The 21,762-nt window shown below is 41.4% G+C and overlaps 1 protein-coding gene across 1 annotated transcript in view; it reads left to right on the forward strand.

Moving 5' to 3' along the window:
• The first annotated feature begins 289 nt into the window (after positions 1-289).
• LOC132882560 (ATP-binding cassette sub-family C member 2-like) overlaps positions 290-21,762 on the forward strand; it is a 144,311-nt gene continuing 122,838 nt past the window's right edge. Inside the window, exons 1-6 of the mRNA XM_060915654.1 lie at positions 290-331; positions 2,751-2,924; positions 3,991-4,131; positions 11,494-11,634; positions 11,729-11,867; positions 16,068-16,113. Coding sequence (XP_060771637.1) covers positions 290-331; positions 2,751-2,924; positions 3,991-4,131; positions 11,494-11,634; positions 11,729-11,867; positions 16,068-16,113 — 683 coding nt within the window. The remainder of the gene's footprint in view (positions 332-2,750; positions 2,925-3,990; positions 4,132-11,493; positions 11,635-11,728; positions 11,868-16,067; positions 16,114-21,762) is intronic.

Below are 21,762 nucleotides of genomic sequence, written 5' to 3' on the forward strand. Positions count from 1 at the left end.
TAACACAAAAATAAGGTTAAGCATTAACTTAGATCTATGTCTCATGAAAGTTATAGTTTATATTTTTTTTCTGGAGGTTTATGGCTGACAAGCTGTAATAATTAGCTCATAAGTTAGTGAACATTCAACAGCAGAGCAACAGTTAAGCATTAACAGAATCTGCGTTTAAAACTTTATGAAAGGTCCTCCAGAACCATATGTCTGGGAAGCTGTAAGAATCACCATCACAGGCTACCAGGGAACATCGCCTCTATTCACACTGATTGTTTGAGGTGAAAAAGGTGAAATTATGTCTGCCGCTCTGGACGAGTACTGTGGGTCAACTTTTTGGGTGAGTTTTGGAACAGTATTTATTTTTTATGATAATGTTACACTTTGGCTAAATCTTTATAATTTTGTTTTGATGAAACATACATGCTCTACTTGAGAAAAATATGTATTTATTTGTATTTATACAAAAGAAGAAGAAGAAGTGAAGACCACTTAAATATCTGCTTCAATTGAATGCTTAATCAAGTGTTGTGAGATACAACCGAAAAAATGACTAGTTAACAATCTGGGTGAAGTAGAATATGACATTACTGATAAAATAACGGTTCTTTCTATTACGCTTCATTAATGCTTGGTTAATAATAAGTAATTAGTGATTTAACCACATAATACACTTGAGTGTTTGAGTTGATGTGAAATATCTTTTATGGATATATAGGTACTGATATTAACTTGAAATGAGAGTTCTGTGTTTATATTGTGTTTTTAATGAGTGTATATTGAGCAATAGTCATAATCAATTTGAGAAAGAATTCACTGAAAGTGTGTACGGTTGGAGAAATCATGATATGAGAGTTGAATATAAATAATATATAAAGGATTTTATTTTGGGGGCAGCACAATGGTATAGTGGTTAGTGCTGTCACCTCACAGCAAGAAGGTTCTGGGTTTGAGCCCAGTGGCCGGCGAGGGCCTTTCTGTGTGGAGTTTGCACATTCTCCCTGTGTCTGCGTGGGTTTCCTCCGGGTGCTCTGTTTTCCCCCACAGTCCAAAGACATGCAGGTTAGGTTAACTGGTGGCTCTAAATTGACTGTAGGTGTGAATGTGAGTGTGAATGGTTGTCTGTGTCTATGTGTCAGCCCTGTGATGACCTGTTGACTTGTCCAGGGTGTACCCCGCCTTTCGCCCATAGTCAGCTGGGATAGGCTCCAGCTTGCCTGCGACCCTGTAGAACAGGTTAAAGTGGCTACAGATAATGAGATGAGATGAGAAGATGTAAATATCCCAGAAACTACATAGTCTAGGCAAATGAAACTGAACAGGCTTAATGTTGAGCAATATAATATTTATTCCTCAAAATTTGAATGAAAAATTCAAAGGTATGTGGATTCCATAAATGATTTCACAAATTTTCAATATGCGCGCCACCTGAGACACAGACAGATGTCAAGTTGGTAATCTAGCTCCTGCCAAACATGCTGCAGCATGTCTTTGGTAGCAGTCTTTTCTGGTAACAGTGCATCCATCCATCCATTATCTGTAGCCGCTTATCCTGTTCTACAGGGTCACAGGCAAGCTGGAGCCTATCCCAGCTGACTACGGGCGAAAGGCGGGGTGCACCCTGGACAAGTCACCAGGTCATCGCAGGGCTGACACACAGAGACAAACAACCATTCACACTCACATTCACACCTACGGTCAATTTAGAGTCACCAGTTAACCTAACCTGCATGTCTTTGGACTGCGGGGGAAACCGGAGCACCCGGAGGAAACCCACGCAGACAAGGGGAGAACATGCAAACTCCACACAGAAAGGCCCTCGCTGGCTGCTGGTCTCAAACACAGGACCTTCTTGCTGTGAGGTGACAGTGCTAACCACTACACCATCGTGCTGCCCATAACAGTGCATTTTTATAGAATTCTCTCATAAATGCACGCTGCACAGTCTTGTTCGACTGTGTTCGAGCATACTCTTGTTAGGACTGGGACTGTTTTGGCCTCTAGAGGCCACTGTTATTTCCATCTTGTCATGTTTGTTTTGGCCTCGAGAGGCCGTCACTGTGTTTTTGTGTTTGTCTTCATTGCCTGTTTCCTGCCCCGCCCTGTTCCTTAATTAGTGTGTGTATAAATACCCCTCTGTTTGTTCCCTTGTCATGGAGTCTTTTTCCTATGCTATGCCTGTTAGTGCTAGTTCCCTCTGTTCCATGGTCCTTGCCTGTGTCTTTGTGGTTTTTGTACTTTGCTTTCTTTTTGGACCTTTTTGAATTTTGTTTTTACCATTTTTGAGATCTTCTGAGCGTTTGCATTTTTGCCTTTTCTTTTCTTATTTTTGGACTTTGAGCTTTTGGATATTTTTTATTTTCCCTTTATCTTCTGAGCTTTTGGATTACTTTTGTTTTTTGCCGTGGATTGTACATTTTGTAAATAAACTTTTTGATACTTTTCTACTTCCACCTCACGCCTCTGCACTTGAGTCATCCCCCTGGTGGCCTAGTGGGGGTTTGCTGGATTATCACACCAGTGAGCCAGGTTCGAATCCCAACAAAACTAACACACAAAACACCTTTTCTTTTCCAGTGAATGGCATTTCTATACCTAAAAAGATAAAAACAAAAAATATTAAACCTAAAATTTTGACCTGTTTCCACACATACTGTTAAAATTTGAGGTCAGTTGAACAAGAATTGGCAAAGTTATTAGATTGTGAAATGATATCAAATTTTTGAAACACCCTGTGTGTGTATGTATGTCCACTTCAGAATGCCTCATTCCTGGATCGTGAGGACCCAGACTTGCCGGTGTGTGTGGAGAGAACAGTGTTGGTGTGGGTCCTGCTGGGATTCCTGTGGCTTTGTGCTCCTTTACACTTGGCCAGACTCTTCAAGAAAAAAGCTCCCAAAACTCCCTTGTCCAAACTCTATATCTGCAAGCAGGTATGACTTATTATTCAGCCTTTTATTCCTTTAAAGAGCATTAATACCCTCTCCAAAGAGAATATAGTTTGCACAGTCACACAGGTCAGATGGGTCCCCAGTCTACTGAGGACTAATGACTTCTTCACAGTGAATCCAAATGATCTGGCCAACCAGAAAATGAAACACATACACCTATCCACATTTTCAATTTCATTATTCAGACTATCATTGCTCAAAAAGCAAACAAATTCTGTCATCAATGTGAAGATGTATTTGGTGACATTTTGTTTATTAGGCTTTCACTCTCTGGTGTGTGCAGCTACAAAAAAAAAAAAAAGGGTATTCCAGATCCTTGAGGAGGCTTCATTTTAGGACTTGACATTTCATTATTGTGTACATTAGGGTGCATCAGTTGCTGTCACTTTCATAAAATCTGATGCATTTTTGTTTGGGTGTTCCTTTTCACCAATAAAGACATCCTGTAAAATTTTTTGACCATATTCAAAAGTCTAATGGTAGCACCATGAGGTTCATTTTTTGCCAAAAAAAACGCTTATGTTTTCGCGTAAGGTTTGAATCACAATGTTGGACTCCATTTATTGATTTCTTGTGACCCAGAGATCATGTTAAGAACCTTTGCAAGGGACTGAGAAGCATTAATGTGATTCATAATACATTTGTATTGTTCAAAGTAGTTGAACAATGATTCAATGAACAGCTAAAACTCAAACTGTGCTTGATAATATATTTAGAATATGTACTAAAAATGTGTATCTAAGATATTTGGTATACTCTATAAGGTGCCATAATGTTTCATGAAAAGTGATCGAAATTGTCATAAGTCATAAAATAGCAGCTTTTTCCGTAACTTTGAGCTCCTGGTGCCACCATTAAACTTTTGAATTTTGTCAAAATATTTCACCCAGTGTGTTTTCTTACCAAAAGGAACATAAAAACAAAAATGCATCATGATCAGAGGAACTTTTCATTTTTACGGGGCAACTGATGCACCCTAGTGTACTTAATTTAGATTGACACTTTCTTTTCTACTGAATGAATGAATCTAATTCAATTTTTCCATCAGGTCATAGCAGGACTTCTGTTCCTGACAGCTATTGCTGGACTCATTGTCACACTTGCTGAAGATTACGGGCCGACGAATGACTCATTGGTTAAAATTCCTGCTGTGCTTTATGTTAATCCTGTGCTGTTCGGAGTCTCTTGGGTAAGCTAATGATCAGTTGTGGCTTAGATCTTCAAATCCTGAGAATATTCATGGGATCATTTTCCCACCTCTTTATTGTGAAGTGTATTAAATTATGATTATCACAGCCTAAAGACACTGCAAGATATTAGAAGGGTTTTTTCGCCTCCCAATATTTTCCTTTTTTTAAATCATGTTTGACAATGGTGGCACGGTGGTGTAGTGGTTAGCGCTGTTGCCTCACAGCAAGAAGGTCTGGGTTCGAGCCCTGTGGCCGGCGAGGGCCTTTCTGTGCGGAGTTTGCATGTTCTCCCCGTGTCCGCGTGGGTTTCCTCCGGGTGCTCCGGTTTCCCCCACAGTCCAAAGACATGCAGGTTAGGTTAACTGGTGACTCTAAATTGACTGTAGGTGTGAATGTGAGTGTGAATGGTTGTCTGTGTCTATGTGTCAGCCCTGTGATGACCTGGCGACTTGTCCAGGGTGTACCCCGCCTTTCGCCCGTAGTCAGCTGGGATAGGCTCCAGCTTGCCTGCGACCCTGTAGAAGGATAAAGCGGCTAGAGATGATATGTTTGACAATTCAATTATTTATTATTATACAAGTAGTATACTGTATGCATGACAAATTTCATCTACATTATACTTCGATTATTTTCCATTGCTGCAGAAAAATCACTTACAAATGGTGTACAGTTGTATGCACCTGCACTCAAATCACACATTTTATTTCTTTTTGAAGTGAAAAGGAGTAAAAACAACATCTGCAGCAAACTAATTTCATTTAAACTAATTTTATAATTTTCTGTAAAGTTTCATGCACAGTTACTGTAGAGTTGGTTAATGTAAAATACAGGCTTGTAGTACTCTAGTCCAGGACTCGGGCTTGACTCCGACTTGTGCCCTAATTTTAAGGACTCGTGACTCGGACTTGGACTCATGCATTAACTGCATTTAGACTCGTAAATTGGAGACGAGGACTCGGATTTTTTCTTTTTTTTGTAACATGCCATAATAACTTGGCATAAGATATTTATATCTACATTAATTTTTATACTAATTTTGTGCAAGAGAATGCACATTCACCTGTTCATATGTCATTGTTCAGAAACAAACTAACGTTAATGGCGCTAAAATGCCTGGAGAGAAGCCTCTAGGATTGTCTGCTTTGCTTATACAGACTTCTCATGCAGTGGGGAAAAATGCAGTGCTATGTGTTCCATATGTCGAAGAACTATCGAGGAGACGACGGGACAACCTCGAACTTCAATTGTCATTTGGTAAGACCAGGCCCGGCGCCAGGAACAGTTTACTAAGGGGGCAATTAGAAATCGCAAGGGGGCAAATATTTTTTCATATAGTGTGTAGTAGTGATGGCGGTCTGACAACATGTTTCAAACAATTAACTGCGCCAACCACAAAACCACGGCCCTGAAGGTTGCTTTAGTCCGGGAAAATCATGTGGCATATTACCAGGGCAGTTGCGCTTTATCAATCCCCGTGCCCACCTGTTAACCCTCCCCTCCAATTTTCTCACAGACACGCGGTACAACCGGAAAGATGCCAAACATAAAACACACACAAACCTACAGGCAAGTCCTTTAAATTTAAAATACATACAAATAGCTCCGCGGCATGAAAACAAAACGTCAATGCAAGTCTAAGGTACTTGGCTCGGCGGCCAAAATCATAATTTAAAAAAAATCAACAGACCCCGTGGCTGCACCAGTAATAGCCTTCCTGACTCGCACCGAGTCAACGCTAACCACTTAATCCGCGATCCCAGTTTAGGCGTGTAGGGGACTAAACACTCTGAAGTGATGAATTTCACCCCCGCTGCATGGGGGGTGACGTCAACGACACACATTCTTACGCTATTTGCGCACAAAGCGGACCATATATGAACACATACACCAACATAAACGGAGATAAACTTAGCCTACAAAGAAAGAAAATGGATTCACAATATTGTGATTGAATTCGTTTAATTCGGTGGGGGAAAGACTACTCCCGTAAACTGACTGCATATTACAGGATATTGCAGAGACAGTGCACTTGTAAGTGTGCATGTAAAACCCCAGCCCGCACGACCCCTCCCCTTGTCCTTATCACAGGTCTGTGTGTGCGCGGCTGTGTCAGCATTTCACACATAGTACACCCACAATAACTAGTCCCCAGTAGTTAGGATTGATACATATGTCTAAAACAGGGTCAATATTAAATTCAGGCTTTTTGAAATAATCCTACCTTAATACAGTTGAATTCTATGATTGCAACGTAAGAATCATAACAACCAATCAGATTTGTTCTACCGTGCCAGTTTTAGTAGTGATTTATGTGAAATGTATTTTTGTGCAATGCGCAACCACTTAATATTTCGTATTTGAAAATGCAAATTATTAATACGTCTATAATACATTATATTTTCATAAGAAAACAATTAAGTGATCTGAGTCTCCGTTGAGGGGGCGGGGCTGTAGCCACGAGGGGGCGACGCCCTCTTTCGCCCCCCCCCCCCCCCCATGGCGCCGGGCCTGGGTAAGCCCATGTTTACATTAGACCGTATCAGTGGATCATCAGATTAATGTTTTTAAAACGATTAGTGTGCACACAGCAACACCAATACACGATTTGCGTGCACATAGCAACGCCAATACACGGATACGCTCGGCTCTGCAGGCATCCTGCGCTCCAAATCACTCTGCCCTGAACAGCGAGTGCCCTCTGGAGGGTGCGCACTCCGGCCCTGCGCAGCTCACACAGCGCGCGAGTGAAGTGCACAAGCCACGATTCGGGACTGAGCCGCTGTGTGTGTGATCCCAGCGCATATCACTTACCACTTGCAAGTGGAAGGATGGCAAGCCTAAAGACAATCATAACTACACAATGGGCAGTATTTGCAGTATTTTCATACTTTTATACTCTTTAATGAAAGGTGATACAAGGCGGAAGTCCGCGCCGTTTTTCAGCAGTCGCGTCACATGACCAACGCCAGCGAATCAGGAAGGTGGATGTCACAGTGACGTTGTCCAATGAGACGCCAGCTAGAGCTCAGCACAGCGTATCCGCGTATTCTGAATGTTTACACAGCACCGGAGCTGACACGATCTGGATTGAATACGTGGACGCTGGCAGATTCCCGTTTCCCAGCGTTTCCAGGCGGTTTAATGTAAACGGACAGTGCATCCGCGAAGAAAACGAGACAGATACGGTCTAATGTAAACGTAGCCTAAGATTCCACCCAGAGAAGGAAGTGACACACTATGGTGGGGTTTACATTAGACCGTATCAGCGGATCATCAGGTTAACGTTTTTAAAAACGATTAGCGTGCACACAGCAACGCCAATACACGATTCGCGTGCACACAGCAAAGCCAATACACGGATACGCTAATCACATGACTAATTCGGCACGCAAATTGAGAAATGTGTCAGTGCGGCTCATCGCTTCCTCCTCAGCGGCTGTGCTCCAAATCACTCCGCCTTGAACAGCGAGTGCCCTCTGGAGGGTGCGCACTCCGGCCCTGCGCAGCTCACAGAGCACGCAAGTGAAGTGCACGAGCAATGATTCGGGACTGAGCCGCTGTGCGCAAGTCACTTACCACTTGCAAGTGGAAGGATGGCAAGCCTAAAGACCATCATAACTACACAATGGGCAGTATTTGCATTAGTATTTGCAGTATTTTCATACTTTTATACTCTTTAATGAAAGGTGATACAAGGCGGAAGTCCGCGCCGTTTTTCAGCAGTCGCGTCACATGACCAACGCCAGCGAATCAGGAAGGTGGATGTCACAGTGACGTTGTCCAATGACGACGCCAGCTAGAGCTCAGCACAGCGTATCCGCGTATTCTCAATGTTTACACAGCACCAGACCAGACACGATCTGGATTGAATACGTGGACCCTGGCGGATTCCCGTTTCCCGGCGTTTCCAGGCGGTTTAATGTAAACGGACAGTGCATCCGCGAAGAAAACGAGACAGATACAGTCTAATGTAAACTTGGCCTATGTTCATTGCTCTGTTGATAGCGGGGCTTGCTGACCGATGAACTAGCTAGTGTTAACCCTCTCTCATGTTATTTGCCTTGTTGATAGTGGGCGGGGCTTGCTGAGTGATGAACAAGCTTTTTATCTGTAGCCTATTCACTAAAATGTGGCAGTCAAGCAGTATCGTTAGTCCAACACAGTAGCAGAGACGCTTTCACATAAAGGCAGCAACAGCCACCATCAAATGGTGCAATTGGAGTCTCGTTCTTGCACTCGACTCGAAATTTTCTTTAATGACTTGGACTTGACTCAGACTTAAACACTGGGGACTTGAGACTGGACTTGGACTCGAGGTTTAGTAACTCAACTACAACACTGGTAAAAAATTTTTTTTTTTAAAAGAACAGGGTGGGTAAATAATAAATGTATTTATTTACTTGTTTTTGTAATTTGGCCATGTGTGCCCAAACATTTTCCAACAACTGTACAATGGATTACATTCTTATTATATACTAGTGTGTATGTAGCACCTGAGAGTTAGATTTTGTGTAATGGCCTGGAAAAACCCTTCACATGATGAAATACAGTATTGATATTTTCTAATACATACAGTACCAGTCAAAAGTTGGACGCCCCTACTCATTCATAGGTTTTTGTGTATGGTAGAACAATATTGAAGACATCAAAACTATAAAATAACACATGGAAGATACATGGAATTATGTGGGAAACACAAAAGTGTTTAGATACAGTCTCATCTCATTATCTCTAGCCACTTTATCCTTCTACAGGGTCGCAGGCAAGCTGGAGCCTATCCCAGCTGACTACGGGCGAAAGGCGGGGTACACCCTGGACAAGTCGCCAGGTCATCACAGGGTTGACACATAGACACACAACCATTCACACTCACATTCACACCTACGGTCAATTTAGAGTCACCAGTTAACCTAACCTGCATGTCTTTGGACTGCGGGGGAAACCGGAGCACCCGGAGGAAACCCACGCGGACACGGGGAGAACATGCAAACTCCGCACAGAAAGGCCCTCGCCGGCCACGGGGCTCGAACCCGGACCTTCTTGCTGTGAGGCGACAGCGCTAACCACTACACCACCGTGCCGCCCGTTTAGATACAGTATGTTTCATATTTTAGATTCTTTAAAGTTGCCAGCATTTACCTTGATGATGCTTTGCACATTAATGGCTTTATCTTAACCAGCTTCATAAGGTAGTCACCTGGAATGCTTTTCAATTAATAGGTGTGCCTCGTCAAAAGTTAATTAGTGCAGTTTCTTGCCTTTGCAATGAGTTTGAGATCAGACAGTAAATATTAAATAATTATGTCAAGAACCGCTCAACTAAGTAAATAGAAATGACATCCATCATTACTTTAAGACATGAAGTGTCTTTTAAGAAATAAAAATAAAGAAAAAACACTGAATTAGAAGGTGTGTCTGAACTTTTCACTGGTACTGTGTAGTTTGGAAAGCTACAGACTTTCCTGAAATGAAATGTTTTTTTTCTTTTCCATGTATCTCAACCACAAGTAATGTAATGTTTTAAAATGTGTTTACCCCTAAAAGTGAACAAAGAGAAAATTGTATTTAAAGAGTTCATTTCCAACTGATTTTTGACAAAATTTGAGGCTTATGTCCTCTTCACTTTGGCACGTGTGTATCCAACAATTTGATCAAAGTCTTAGACTCACTGTGTAAAGAAATCACATATAGCCAACAGGTTTTTCAACAGCTTTATGCAAACTGACTGTTTTTACCACAGCTTTTTGTTAAACTGGCTCCTTAGTAAACATGATCTTTGCAGGAAGATAATATGGCATTACAGGGAAGCATTGTTTAAATGTTGTATTTTGCTCTTGTAAGCTTTGTGCTGTTGTCACACCTACCAGCACAGAAAACACACTTTGCATTGTTACACTACCACTAAATACTAAGTCGACCAAAATCAGGATGTTCAATCATTACATCAGTGGACAAACTGCAAGGGCTAACAGGTATGCAAATTCGCACCCACTCTAAGGAAGCACAGTGATGCTAAAACAGCCTGGGTAAGATTAGAAAATAAATTTAAAAACCTTTCATGATATGCCAAAAGTATATGGACACCTGCCCATCACACCCATATGCTATTTTTCCCCCAATCCATCTCATCTCATTATCTCTAGCCGCTTTATCCTTCTACAGGGTCGCAGGCAAGCTGGAGCCTATCCCAGTTGACTATGGGCGAAAGGCGGGGTACACCCTGGACAAGTCGCCAGGTCATCACAGGGCTGACACATAGACACAGACAACCATTCACACTCTCATTCACACCTACGGTCAATTTAGAGTCACCAGTTAACCTAACCTGCATGTCTTTGGACTGTGGGGGAAACTGGAGCACCCGGAGGAAACCCACGCGGACACGGGGAGAACATGCAAACTCCACACAGAAAGGCCCTCGCCGGCCCCGGGGCTCGAACCCAGGACCTTCTTGCTGTGAGGCGACAGCGCTAAGCACTACACCACCATGCCGCCTTCCCCAAGCCAGTGCCACAAAATTAGAAGCACGTAATTGTCTATAAAGTTTTTTGTATCCTGTGCCATGAAGATTTCTCTTCACTGGAACTAAGAGGCCCAAACATTTTCCAGCATGACAATGCCACTGTGCACAAAGCTAGCTCCATAAAGACATGCTGTGCAAAGAGCCTGCACAGAGCCCTGACCTCAACCCCACTGAACACCTTTGGGATGAACTGGAACACTGACTGCACCCCAGGCCTCTTCACCTAACATCAGTATCCGACTTCACCAGCGCTCCTGTGACTGAATGATCACACATCGCCACAGTCATGCATGAAAATTTAGTGGAAAGCCTTCCCAGAAGAGTGGAGGTTATTATAACAGCAAAGGAGAAGACTACATCTGGAATGGGAAGTTCAAAAGTGCTATGGTCAAGGGTAGACAAACTTTTGGCCATATATTTATAGTTTTGAATCATATTTGGCTGCTTAGCAGAATGCAGCTCCCGTAATATCTGATAAGGTTTCTCTGATTGCCGCACACACAGTACTTTACCGTACTTTCACCAGAACAGCTTCTTCAGGAAAAAAAGCATGTTGAATTTAAATACCCTAAACACCTCTTTAAACATTTTGCATCTGTGGTGGATTGACCTTCTCACTTGGTGCTTTCGAGTTATTTATCAGCCTATGCCAATGCTGGTTCGTCACCTTCTAGCATGTGCACAGTGTTCAGTGGTTTTCCAGTTTGAACACACAACCTTCACTAAAAGTACACTAAATAACCCAATGTAAGATGTAAATCTTTATGTAAAGTTACCACGTTTGAAAGGTTATTGAATTTGGAAGTGTGTGCTCATCATGCAAATCTTCGATTTATAGGTTTTGGTGATGCTTATCCAGGAAGCTGTCCGACGCAAGGAGAGAGCCGTTGACTCTGCAAGCCTCTTTCTGTTCTGGCTGCTGTTAGTCATCTGTGATATCTTTCCTTTCCAGACCCTTCTAAGAGATGCATTAAAACAGGTACTGTTACAGAGCATCAGTGCTTGTTCAAGGCGAAGACCATTTTTGTGGGGGTTTTTTTGTGGTTATAAATCATTTGTGTTTTTCCTTTCAGGGGAACATAGCTGATCTTCCCAGGTTCTGTCTTTTCTACATAGCTTGTGCACTTCAGCTGGTTGCTTTGGTTTTATCAGCCATTGCTGATGTTCCACCTGACCTTAAAGAAGTGGTAAAAAAGGTAGATATTGTTTTTTGTATCTGTATAAACTTTTATAGTGTATCTATATACAGTGTCTTGCAAAATTATTCATCCCCCTTCACTGTAAAAAAAAAAATGGTTGACAGAACTGAAATTATCTAGGCAACGTGATGCATTTGTTTTTTTGAGTTCTCTTTACCTAAATAAGCCAAAGGTTGACACAACACAAATTTGCGAATTCTGCCAACCTCTTCACTTAAATAAGTCAAAGGTTGACACAACACAGATTTGTGAATTCTGCCAACCTTTTGTTTTTAATAATACAAACTCATTATACTAAGTTTGATCAACAAAGACTTTCAGTTTCATATGTAAAATCTAACTTCTACCAATTTTGTTTTTTGAGTTCTAACAATTTTCACCACACCCCATCATTCAACACAACACAAAGTGTAGTTAAAAAAAAACCTTTTATTCACCATTTTGAAAATTTCACATTACAATTGTGAATTCACAGACTCGTGCCCTATGAACAGGGCTTCTTGAGAACTAGTCTTATACTGTGTATGAATGTGTGAGTATTGGGTCTGAGAATGAATGCAAGATGTGCATTTCTAATTGTGTGCAAGAATACACACATTACACTTTGAATACACACATTGAAATTAACTTATGAACTTATGAACTGATCTTCTTAAGAACCGGTCTTTACTCACATTAGAATTGGGCCCAATGAACTGAGCTGCTCAAGAACTTAGTGTGTATGAGAGTATGGTCTGAGAATGAAGCTCGTTGGGCTTGTGGAGAAAGGAAGGAAACCCCGTAGTAGGCGTGTCAATGAACATAAAGTAAGAAAACTTAAAACTTCTTGTTAGAGAGTAGGACAGTCTTTAGAAATTTGAGGGAAACTAAGAAAAACTTGTTTTGCTTAATCAAGTATCTTTGTTAGTTATTTTCTAAGAAAAATGAGTTGTACAAACGTGAGTTTGTTTGTTAGATGTCAAAATTGTTTTTCTGAGTCAGTTTACAATAAAATTGTGAGCTTGAACAACAACTGTCATTTATATTTTTTACAGTGTTGGTGTTTGTCCTGTTTTGTCGCATTACAAGATGGAATTAAAATGGATTTTTGGGGGGTTAGCACCATTTGATTTACACAACATGCCTACAACTTTAAAGGTGAATTTTTTTTTTATTGTGACACAAACAATAAGTTGAAAAAACAGAAATCTGGAGTGTGCATACAGTAGCAGCAATTGAATTTTTCCCGTTCCAACCGCACGCCATGCGACTGCCGTGCAGTTCCCAGCTGAACGCCAGGCGGCTGCCATGAATGGCTCAGACCCCCCTTCCTCCCCTATTTTAATTCTAAACACGCCCATTCATTCGATTCCACGGTGTCGCCATTAGATGGCGCTTCTCTCATAAAAAAAAATCTTGAAATGATGTGTGAAGCTTTTGTACTGCGCTTCCCGATTTCAGTGAGAAAGTAGCTGTAGAATAGATACATAAATGTGAGGTAAATTTTACCCAATTTAAGTATTTCATAGCTTTTTATTTCAGTTATTTTATACTCAATATATGGAATTAAATCTACCCCAAACAAGTCAATGCAAATTGTTACCTCAGATTTATTGGGTAAATTCTATATGGTAGGTTACTTTTTCAGTGCAGGAGCAGACGAAACTGCGGGTCTTGGTAGTCTGGTGGTTACTGCACATGTCCTGTACCGGTAACTCCTGAAACATGGTTTGATTCTTGCCTTGGGTTTACTCGCTCAAAAATAAATATTTAAAAAAAATGACTCTTGCAATGAAGCACTGTGCACTTTTTAGTGTTAGATGTAGGTCCTTGTATCATCCGATCATTCAAGTATTCCATTTAATCTGAAAAACAACAAAAAAAAAAACCACTCAATATTTCGTTTTCCTGTTTTTCTGTATGACCAAAAAATGAGGGATTGGTGTTTGTTTACCTTTTTCCAACTCAAAACAGAACAAATAATAAACAGGGAAACCAAAACGAAATAATAACTCTAATTTACGATTATTGATTTTCTCTATTCCCCACGCTACATTAGCCTTCCCATGATCCTCAGCGACAGTCCATCATCTCTGCGTCTATGAAACAGAAAAATTGCATGTGCATGTATATATCAAGTAATTTATTCATACATCCTATTCATTTAATATATTAAGCTGTTAATGTTAAGCTGATGATCTCTTAATTATTATTATCTCAATATAATAGTAATCTGTACTCGAGTTGAGGGGGGATGGGGGGGATGCCATCCCCCCTGGATAAAAAATGGTCAAAATCATCCCCCCTCTAAAACGGGCATCCCCCCTCCCTTCCCCTGAGCAATTTTATCAATAAATGTGGACATTACTTCTATTTAACATTGGAATTAGAAATGCCATTCCACGTAGCTTTGCTGAAACTGAGCATACAGTAAGCTACCATGAGAGAGGGCACGCGCAAGTGAAGCGTTTGAGGAGGTGACATTCAGTTGGGGTTCCGTTATTTTTGATTTCATTCGGCATCAGTGACAGCAGCGGATTGCAGCATCATGGCCAAGAGGAGTGGACAGCAAGACCTAAGCAAGTTCGGCTTTAAGATCGCAAGAAAAAAACATTTCATTCCAGGAGGACAGAGAGAACCAGCAATCCATTGATCACCCCAATGACTCTCGAGGTTGTTCACACCCAGCCCCCAGTGACCCACACCAACAGGATGACTCAACGACATGTTAGGATTGCTTTTCATCCATAGAGGATAAATACCTGATACTCCCTATTAGTCAGACAGAACTGAAGAAGCCTTTCGGATGAGAGGTGAAACATCTTCAAGAATCTTCAAGCAAGTCCAGTTGCTCTCTTTTACCACCCACAGTTTACTATGACCTGGATGACTGAGAATCTTCACAGACATGTTTCTTAACTTCCTGTCTGTGATCATGATTGACTACAGCTGGTAGCTTCTCTGTGCTTTCATAAAAAGGTTTTGTTTACAGCACTCATTAGATTGACCAACACACAATACAGTGGGAAAGTCCAAGGAGCTCAGTGCAGATCTGAGAAAGAGGATCACAGATGTACACAACTCCAGAATGTCTCTTGGAGCCATTTCTAAACAACTGCAAATTCCAAGATCAGTTCAAACAATTGTATACAAGTTACTGTGAGGTGTAGACACTTTGCCAAGCCACTTTGCTTCAAGAAAACCCAAACTGTCACCCTCAGCTGAAAGGAAATTGATTTGGATAGTCAGGAACAACCTGGGAACCACCATGGCACAGCCCTGCCATGAACGGGAAGCTGATGGATCACTGTCTACAGTTCAGATCACCATGGACTAAGAGGCTGCTATCCAAGAAATAACCCCCTGCTCCAAAATTGATACTTTCAAGCTTAACTAAAGTCTGAAGCTGACCGCACGGACAAAGAAAAAGCCTTCCGGAGGATAGCTGTATGGTCAGATGAGACAAAGATTGAGTTGTTTGTCCACAATGACCACCATGTACAGAGGGACACTGTGCCAGCTGGTGGTGGTGGTAGGATCATCAAGCTCTGGGGCTGTTTTGCTGCCAGTGGAACTGGTTCATTGCACAAAGTGGATGGAATAATGAGGAAGGAGGACTACCTCATAATTCTTCAGCATAAACCATCAGAAACTTGAACATGACTTGGGACTTGGGAGTTACATCAGGACAATGAACCCAAACACACATCAGAGCTGGTTGTGGAGGATAAAGCAGGTTAATATTAAGCTTAAAACAAATCCTGACTTCAACCCTATTGAAAAAATGGACCGTGCTTATAAGTTGAGTCCATGCCAAGAAAAAAAGAAAAAAAACTAATTTCATTGAATTCTACCATGAAGAGTCCTGAAATATCCAACCAGAATTCTGCCAGAAGCTTGTTCATGGTAAACAAAAATGTTTGGTCAAGGTGAATCTTGCGAAGAGACATTTTACCCAAATATTAGGTGTGCTGTATGTTTATTTTTGACCCTGTGTTGATTTCAGAAAACTTAAAGAAAATTAAAACTTGTGCACCAAATTCTAGTGTTTTTTTTAATTAAAGATGTATGCTGTACATTCTGCCACAGAAAAATAACAATTCAAAGAAATTACTGAAAGCCCAAATATTGCCATGACATTCATATCCAAAATGACATTCATGTCACTGTATGTAAACTTCTGACCACAACTGTATATACACTTGCTAATGATTGATTTATTTATATTTTGAAGCTGGTGCTACATTTCTTAGCAGAATCACTTTCAACTGGTTTAATTGGTAAGATTTTTTTTTCTTTCTATCTGCTTCATTTACACAACACCTTTTCTCTCTCTGTATGCCTTTCCCAACACAGTGACACATGGCCTGGGTCACAGATGGTCAGTTTTTTTTTTTCTCTTTTTCATACATAATCTGTTTACTTAAAAAAAAAAGAAAAGTAAGCTTTACAGAGATCGCTAGTTCGAATTCTGATGATGCCAAAGCCAGCTGTGCCTGGGAGCCCAAGAGAGCAAAATTAGCTTGTACTCTCAGGGAGGGAAGGAAGGGTGGCATACACTGTCTCCCCAGGGTTTCCCATACATAGACCATTGTGTGGCGCAGCGCCACACAATGGATTCCTAGCGCCACACAATCAGACTCGCGATTTTGAAAAAAAAAAATTCCATTGGTTATCGTTCTGTTCATTCATAGTGCTCTTTCTTCTCGTTCGCGCGCACACGCACAGAGACAGACGGAGAGGCATGCTAATTAAAAATAACCAGGGATGAGAATTTTCTGCCAATCGGCGGATTTCCGACTTTTTCAGACCAAAATGATCATTTTTGAGATTGATGTAAACCCATTGAGAAATTCTCGGGGGGGTGTATGGTTAACGATCTGTGGTCACCTTATAACGCAGACATCCCAAGTGTCCCGGAAGTTCCGGGAGTCTCCCGCATATTGATAGCGGCTCCCTGATGCCCGCACATTGGAGAATATCTCCCGCAATCTAGAGCAAGCGAGCAAGCGCGTGCACGCGAAACATTAATGTCTGCATCGTGCATATGACGGAGTGCACGAGGGAGCGTGAGAGACAGAGCGCATGCTAGACAAAGAGCATCCTGATTGGGTTACTCAGCAAAACAAGCCAATCATCTTTCAGTGTGGGCGGGCTTCTCTTTTCTCGAGGACCGAAGTTTTCAGTTGAGTCAGTGCAGCCTACAGGATCGGCATGGCAGGGAGAGCGCGCGCCCCAAAATACAAAACCCACTTCAGCTCAGATTGCACAAAGGAATCTCCCTGTCTAATAAGGGTCAACAATAATGACAGTTTCGCGCGATGTACTGTTTGCAGCAGTGATTTCAGCATTGCCCATGGTGGCTTAAATGATTGTAAAGAACATGTTGAGGTGAGGAGCGTCATTTCATGTGCATTATATTTAGGTCTACAACAGGCTGGCATGAAAAGACCAAACTTATTGAAGATTTCCGTAAAGTAACAATGTATGAATATACATCATATCACATATATCAAATACACGTCATATATGTGTATCTTTTCATAAATGGGGTTAGCTTATCTAATGTAGCATGTTGGGGAGAATCATAGTATCATATCTATATTTCTGATAAAATTTTAGGTATGATACCGTGTATAACTCTCCTACTTATTGCTCATTTCATAGGGGGACGGACTTGTTGGCATGTGCCGCGCGGGAGCGTCTGCCCAAACTTTAGGCTGAGATGAACTTATAGTTTTTGATTTTAAAAAAAAATTCCAATATGTAATGCGCATTGTACATGCCTGTTCTTTAATTCAAAATCACCATCTTGATCTTCAAGTTGACCATATGGTATATGTATTACATTACACAACATCCTGTCCAGATAAAACCTAGTTAGTACACACAACAGTTGAAAGGGAAGTGATAAGTGATGTTGCCTGCTTAATATGCAAGACCTCCTGCGACCATGATAACATCAGAAGAAAGCTTAAGAGAATTATATGATAGAACTTTTTTCTGGTTTGCACTTCATTTTAAAGGATTAGAGTATTCAAAGACATGAATAGCAAAAATGCAGAAATATAATACTGTAGAGCTCGTTTATATTAAAAGGTGCATTGATTTTTTGAAATCATCAAATGTGAATTGATTAAAAACAAGTCTCTTGTACCATATTAATCATTTTCACCTGGTAGTCCACCAAGAAGGAGAATTTATTTCCAGATACATTGCAACTTTTTGCTGATAAAATTAATGGTTTTGGGGTAAAAAAAAAAAAAGCCAAAAATCATTAGCTCTCTGCCCCTGGGCCCCACTGGGTGCCTGCAGCCCCCAACCCCCCGGCTTTTTTCAGACTTTCATATTTTTCATTCTCATCCCTGAATAACGCAGCCTTCCCGATTCGCCTTCCGACCCCTTATTTTAAAAGGTAGCCTACGTCGTGCTCGTGATGAGCTTTATCATAGCCTTCTTGGCTTACAGGAAACGGACATCCCTGAGTCAGGCTGTAAACCAATTTTGATGCATACAGTAGCAGCTTGACGCGAGGAACCGGCCTTATTGCATTATCCCGTTTATCCCGCTTCAGCATTCATGCAAGTTTATTAATAATGGCTTGACATTCACAATAAATAAGGATTTCACACTAGCCTAAATAAAATGTTATACTAGCAGGGATGCCTAGTTGATGCTATCTGAAGCATAAAATCTGAATATTTTAAGAAACATCTTTATTAGCTTTATTGGTGAAATAGCTAAACCATCACTGCACTGGATTTCTCAGCTATGAATAGGGTAAGCACATAGAAATTCAGTATTCCTTTATTTTTTTGATGCAATGGAAATTTAGTGCTTTGATGAAGAAAATGTACTTTATCCATAGATTAAAACAGACCTCAGGAATAGGCTCCAAGGGGAACACCTGGCAGCCTGCTTACAAATCTCCATAAATGGTCCCGAACCCAATGACTTCCCTTACGATAGGGCACTTGAGTTTTTTTTTCAGGAAGCCATGCAGAATTAAATGTTCTGATAGGGCATGCAGGCTTTGCACCAATTAGGGTAATGCTTTTTCATTATTGTTAGTTGCCTTGGTGTTACCTTAAGTGGTTTCTTACATCTAATTATGATATTTTACTTTATTATTTTGTTACGTTATACTATTTATTTCATTTTAGTATTGGTTGAGGTAAGTGTTGAGTTCAATATTTAAAATAAAAACCTCCAGCTTGTTTTTGGAAATTTATTCCTTGAATGTAAACTAAAGAATGATTGAAAGATTGCCACCAAAAAGGCAAAAAACTAAAGTTTAACTACAATTTTGGTGAGTAATTTTCATAAATTTAAAAGACATGTTTTCCACCAACATCAAGCCCAGCAAACTAATGGCCTGCCCTGTAATGTAAAGTTGGGTCGAGGAATGAAACCAGGCAGGGTTCTGGTAAAAATTGTTTTAGCTGTCTTCTCTTAAAGAACTTAAAAGAATTTAGATTGAACTGAATAATCTCAAATGCTTCTTGTAGCTTTAAAATAGTCCCAGCAGGTGACTCTGAAGAAAAATACTGTGTTTGAACACCGCCCACTGTAAACACTTTGCATACACCCCAATGACCGACTTCACCGACTGCCATGACACCACCGTGCACGATTCCCTCATCGGCACAGTGGAGCACCACAAATTGCTACCTGGTCTGTGGGAAACACTGCTCCCCTGTCAATTACAGCGACACTAGCTGTATGGGCATCTATAAGATCATGCATACAGAAGTGGGTGGAGAGCACTTTCCTGTGTGTGTCTTACTCCATCCCCTAATGTTGTATAAGCAGCAATTTGAAAAGATGCAGTCAGCTGGCATCAGGTGCCTCAGAGGAAGGACGTGATGAGCTTCGTCCTCCATGGTCAGTAGCTATTGTGTAATAGAGGAACTCGATCTGGAGGATGGGAACTGGCCACAACTAAATTAGGGAAAAATTGGTGGGGGAGGGAGGGATTAAGCCTCTACAAGGATGGAGAGAGTAATTCAATTAGTACTGTATTAAAATAAGATATTTTTTCTGAATTAAAAGAACAGTGTCATCTAATAATGTAATCCTTGTCATTTTGGGAGCTAATCATTGTACTGAACTTCAGAATCAGTCCAAAGACTGCTTGTTCTTGAAGCTTCATGATTGCATTTGTAATAAGTGATAAGTAACTTCTGGATTGACAAAACAGCGATGGTGTGGGTGGCATGGTGGTGTAGTGGTTAGCACCGTCGCCTCATAGCAAGAAGGTTCTGGGTTCAAGTCCAGTGTCCAATAAGGGCCTTTCTGTGTGGAGTTTGCATGTTCTCCCCGTGTCTGCGTGGGTTTCCTCCTAGTGCTCCGATTTCCCCCACAGTCCAAAGACATGCAGATTAGGCTAATTGGTGGCTCTAAATTGACCGTGAGTGTGAATGGTTGTTTGTCTCTGTGTCAGCCCTGTGATGACCTGGTGACTTGTCTCTTGCCCATGGTCAGCTGGGATGGGCTCCAGCTTGCCCGCGACCTTGCACAGGATAAGCGGTTACAGATAATGGATGGATAGATGGAAGGTTCCACCTGCACCTCCACCTGCAGGAGGTTCTAATCAATGGCACCTAATCTAGAACACTTGATCATTTACATTTTTAAAATAACAAATCAGTATTCAACACCAATCAATCATTAACCCTTTGGGGTCGAGAGCTTCAATTGTCACCTTCCTCAGTCACACTGGAGTCAGAGCACTGAGTGCCCACTTATACATTCATAAAAGACTGTTCACATGGTAATGGCATGATGATCACTTTCACTCTTTTGGTTTCGATTGGTTTCTTTTTCGCGGTGGGAATGCCCACCGTAAAAAGGATAAAATCTGTCAGCCATAGTTTAGGCTATTTGGAGGTAAAACTTGTTGAGAGATGGCACCCTGATTTTATGTGCTTCAGATGATTCAGGACAGCAATTCAATCCATGATTCATTTCATGATCCAGAACAGCGATTTAATTTCAGGACAGCGAATCAATTCAATCTTCAATCACAAAAAATTGGTGGGGGAGGGAGGGATTAAGCCTCTACAAGGATGGAGAGAGTAATTCAATTAGTACTGTATTAAAATAAGATTTTTTCTGAATTAAAAGAACAGTGTCATCTAATAATGTAATCCTTGTCATTTTGGGAGCTAATCATTGTACTGAACTTCAGAATCAGTCCAAAGACTGCTTGTTCTTGAAGCTTCATGATTGCATTTGTAATAAGTGATAAGTAACTTCTGGATTGACAAAACAGCGATGGTGTGGGTGGCATGGTGGTGTAGTGGTTAGCACCGTCGCCTCATAGCAAAAAGGTTCTGGGTTCGAGCCTAGAGGAGTTTGCATGTTCTCGCCATGTCTGCATGGGTTTCCTCCAGGTGCTCGGGTTTCCCCCGCAGTTCAGACATGCGGTTAGGTTAACATGGGGCGGCCTTAGGCTGAGGTGCCCTTGAGCGAGGCACCTAACTCCCAACTGCTCCCTGGGTGCTGTTAGCATGGCTGCCCACTGCTCTGGGTATGTATGTGCGCTCATTGCTCATTTCTTGTGTGTGTTCACTGCTTCAGGTGGGTTAAATGCAGAGAGGAATTTCTCAAGTGTACGTCTCATCTCATCTCTCATTATCTCTAGCTGCTTTATCCTGTTCTACAGGGTCACAGGGAAGCTGGAGCTTATCCCAGCTGACTACGGGCAAAAGACGGGGTACACCCTGGACAAGTCGCCAGGTCATCACAGGGCTGACATATAGACACAGACAACCATTCACACTCACATTCACACCTACGGTCAATTTAGAGTCACCAGTGAACCTAACCTGCATGTCTTTGGACTGTGGGGGAAACCGGAGCACCCGGAGGAAACCCACGTGGACACGGGGAGAACATGCAAACTCCGCACAGAAAGGCCCTCGCCG

This window comes from Neoarius graeffei, chromosome 3 (assembly GCF_027579695.1).
Source record: "Neoarius graeffei isolate fNeoGra1 chromosome 3, fNeoGra1.pri, whole genome shotgun sequence".
Classification (NCBI taxonomy): domain Eukaryota; kingdom Metazoa; phylum Chordata; class Actinopteri; order Siluriformes; family Ariidae; genus Neoarius; species Neoarius graeffei.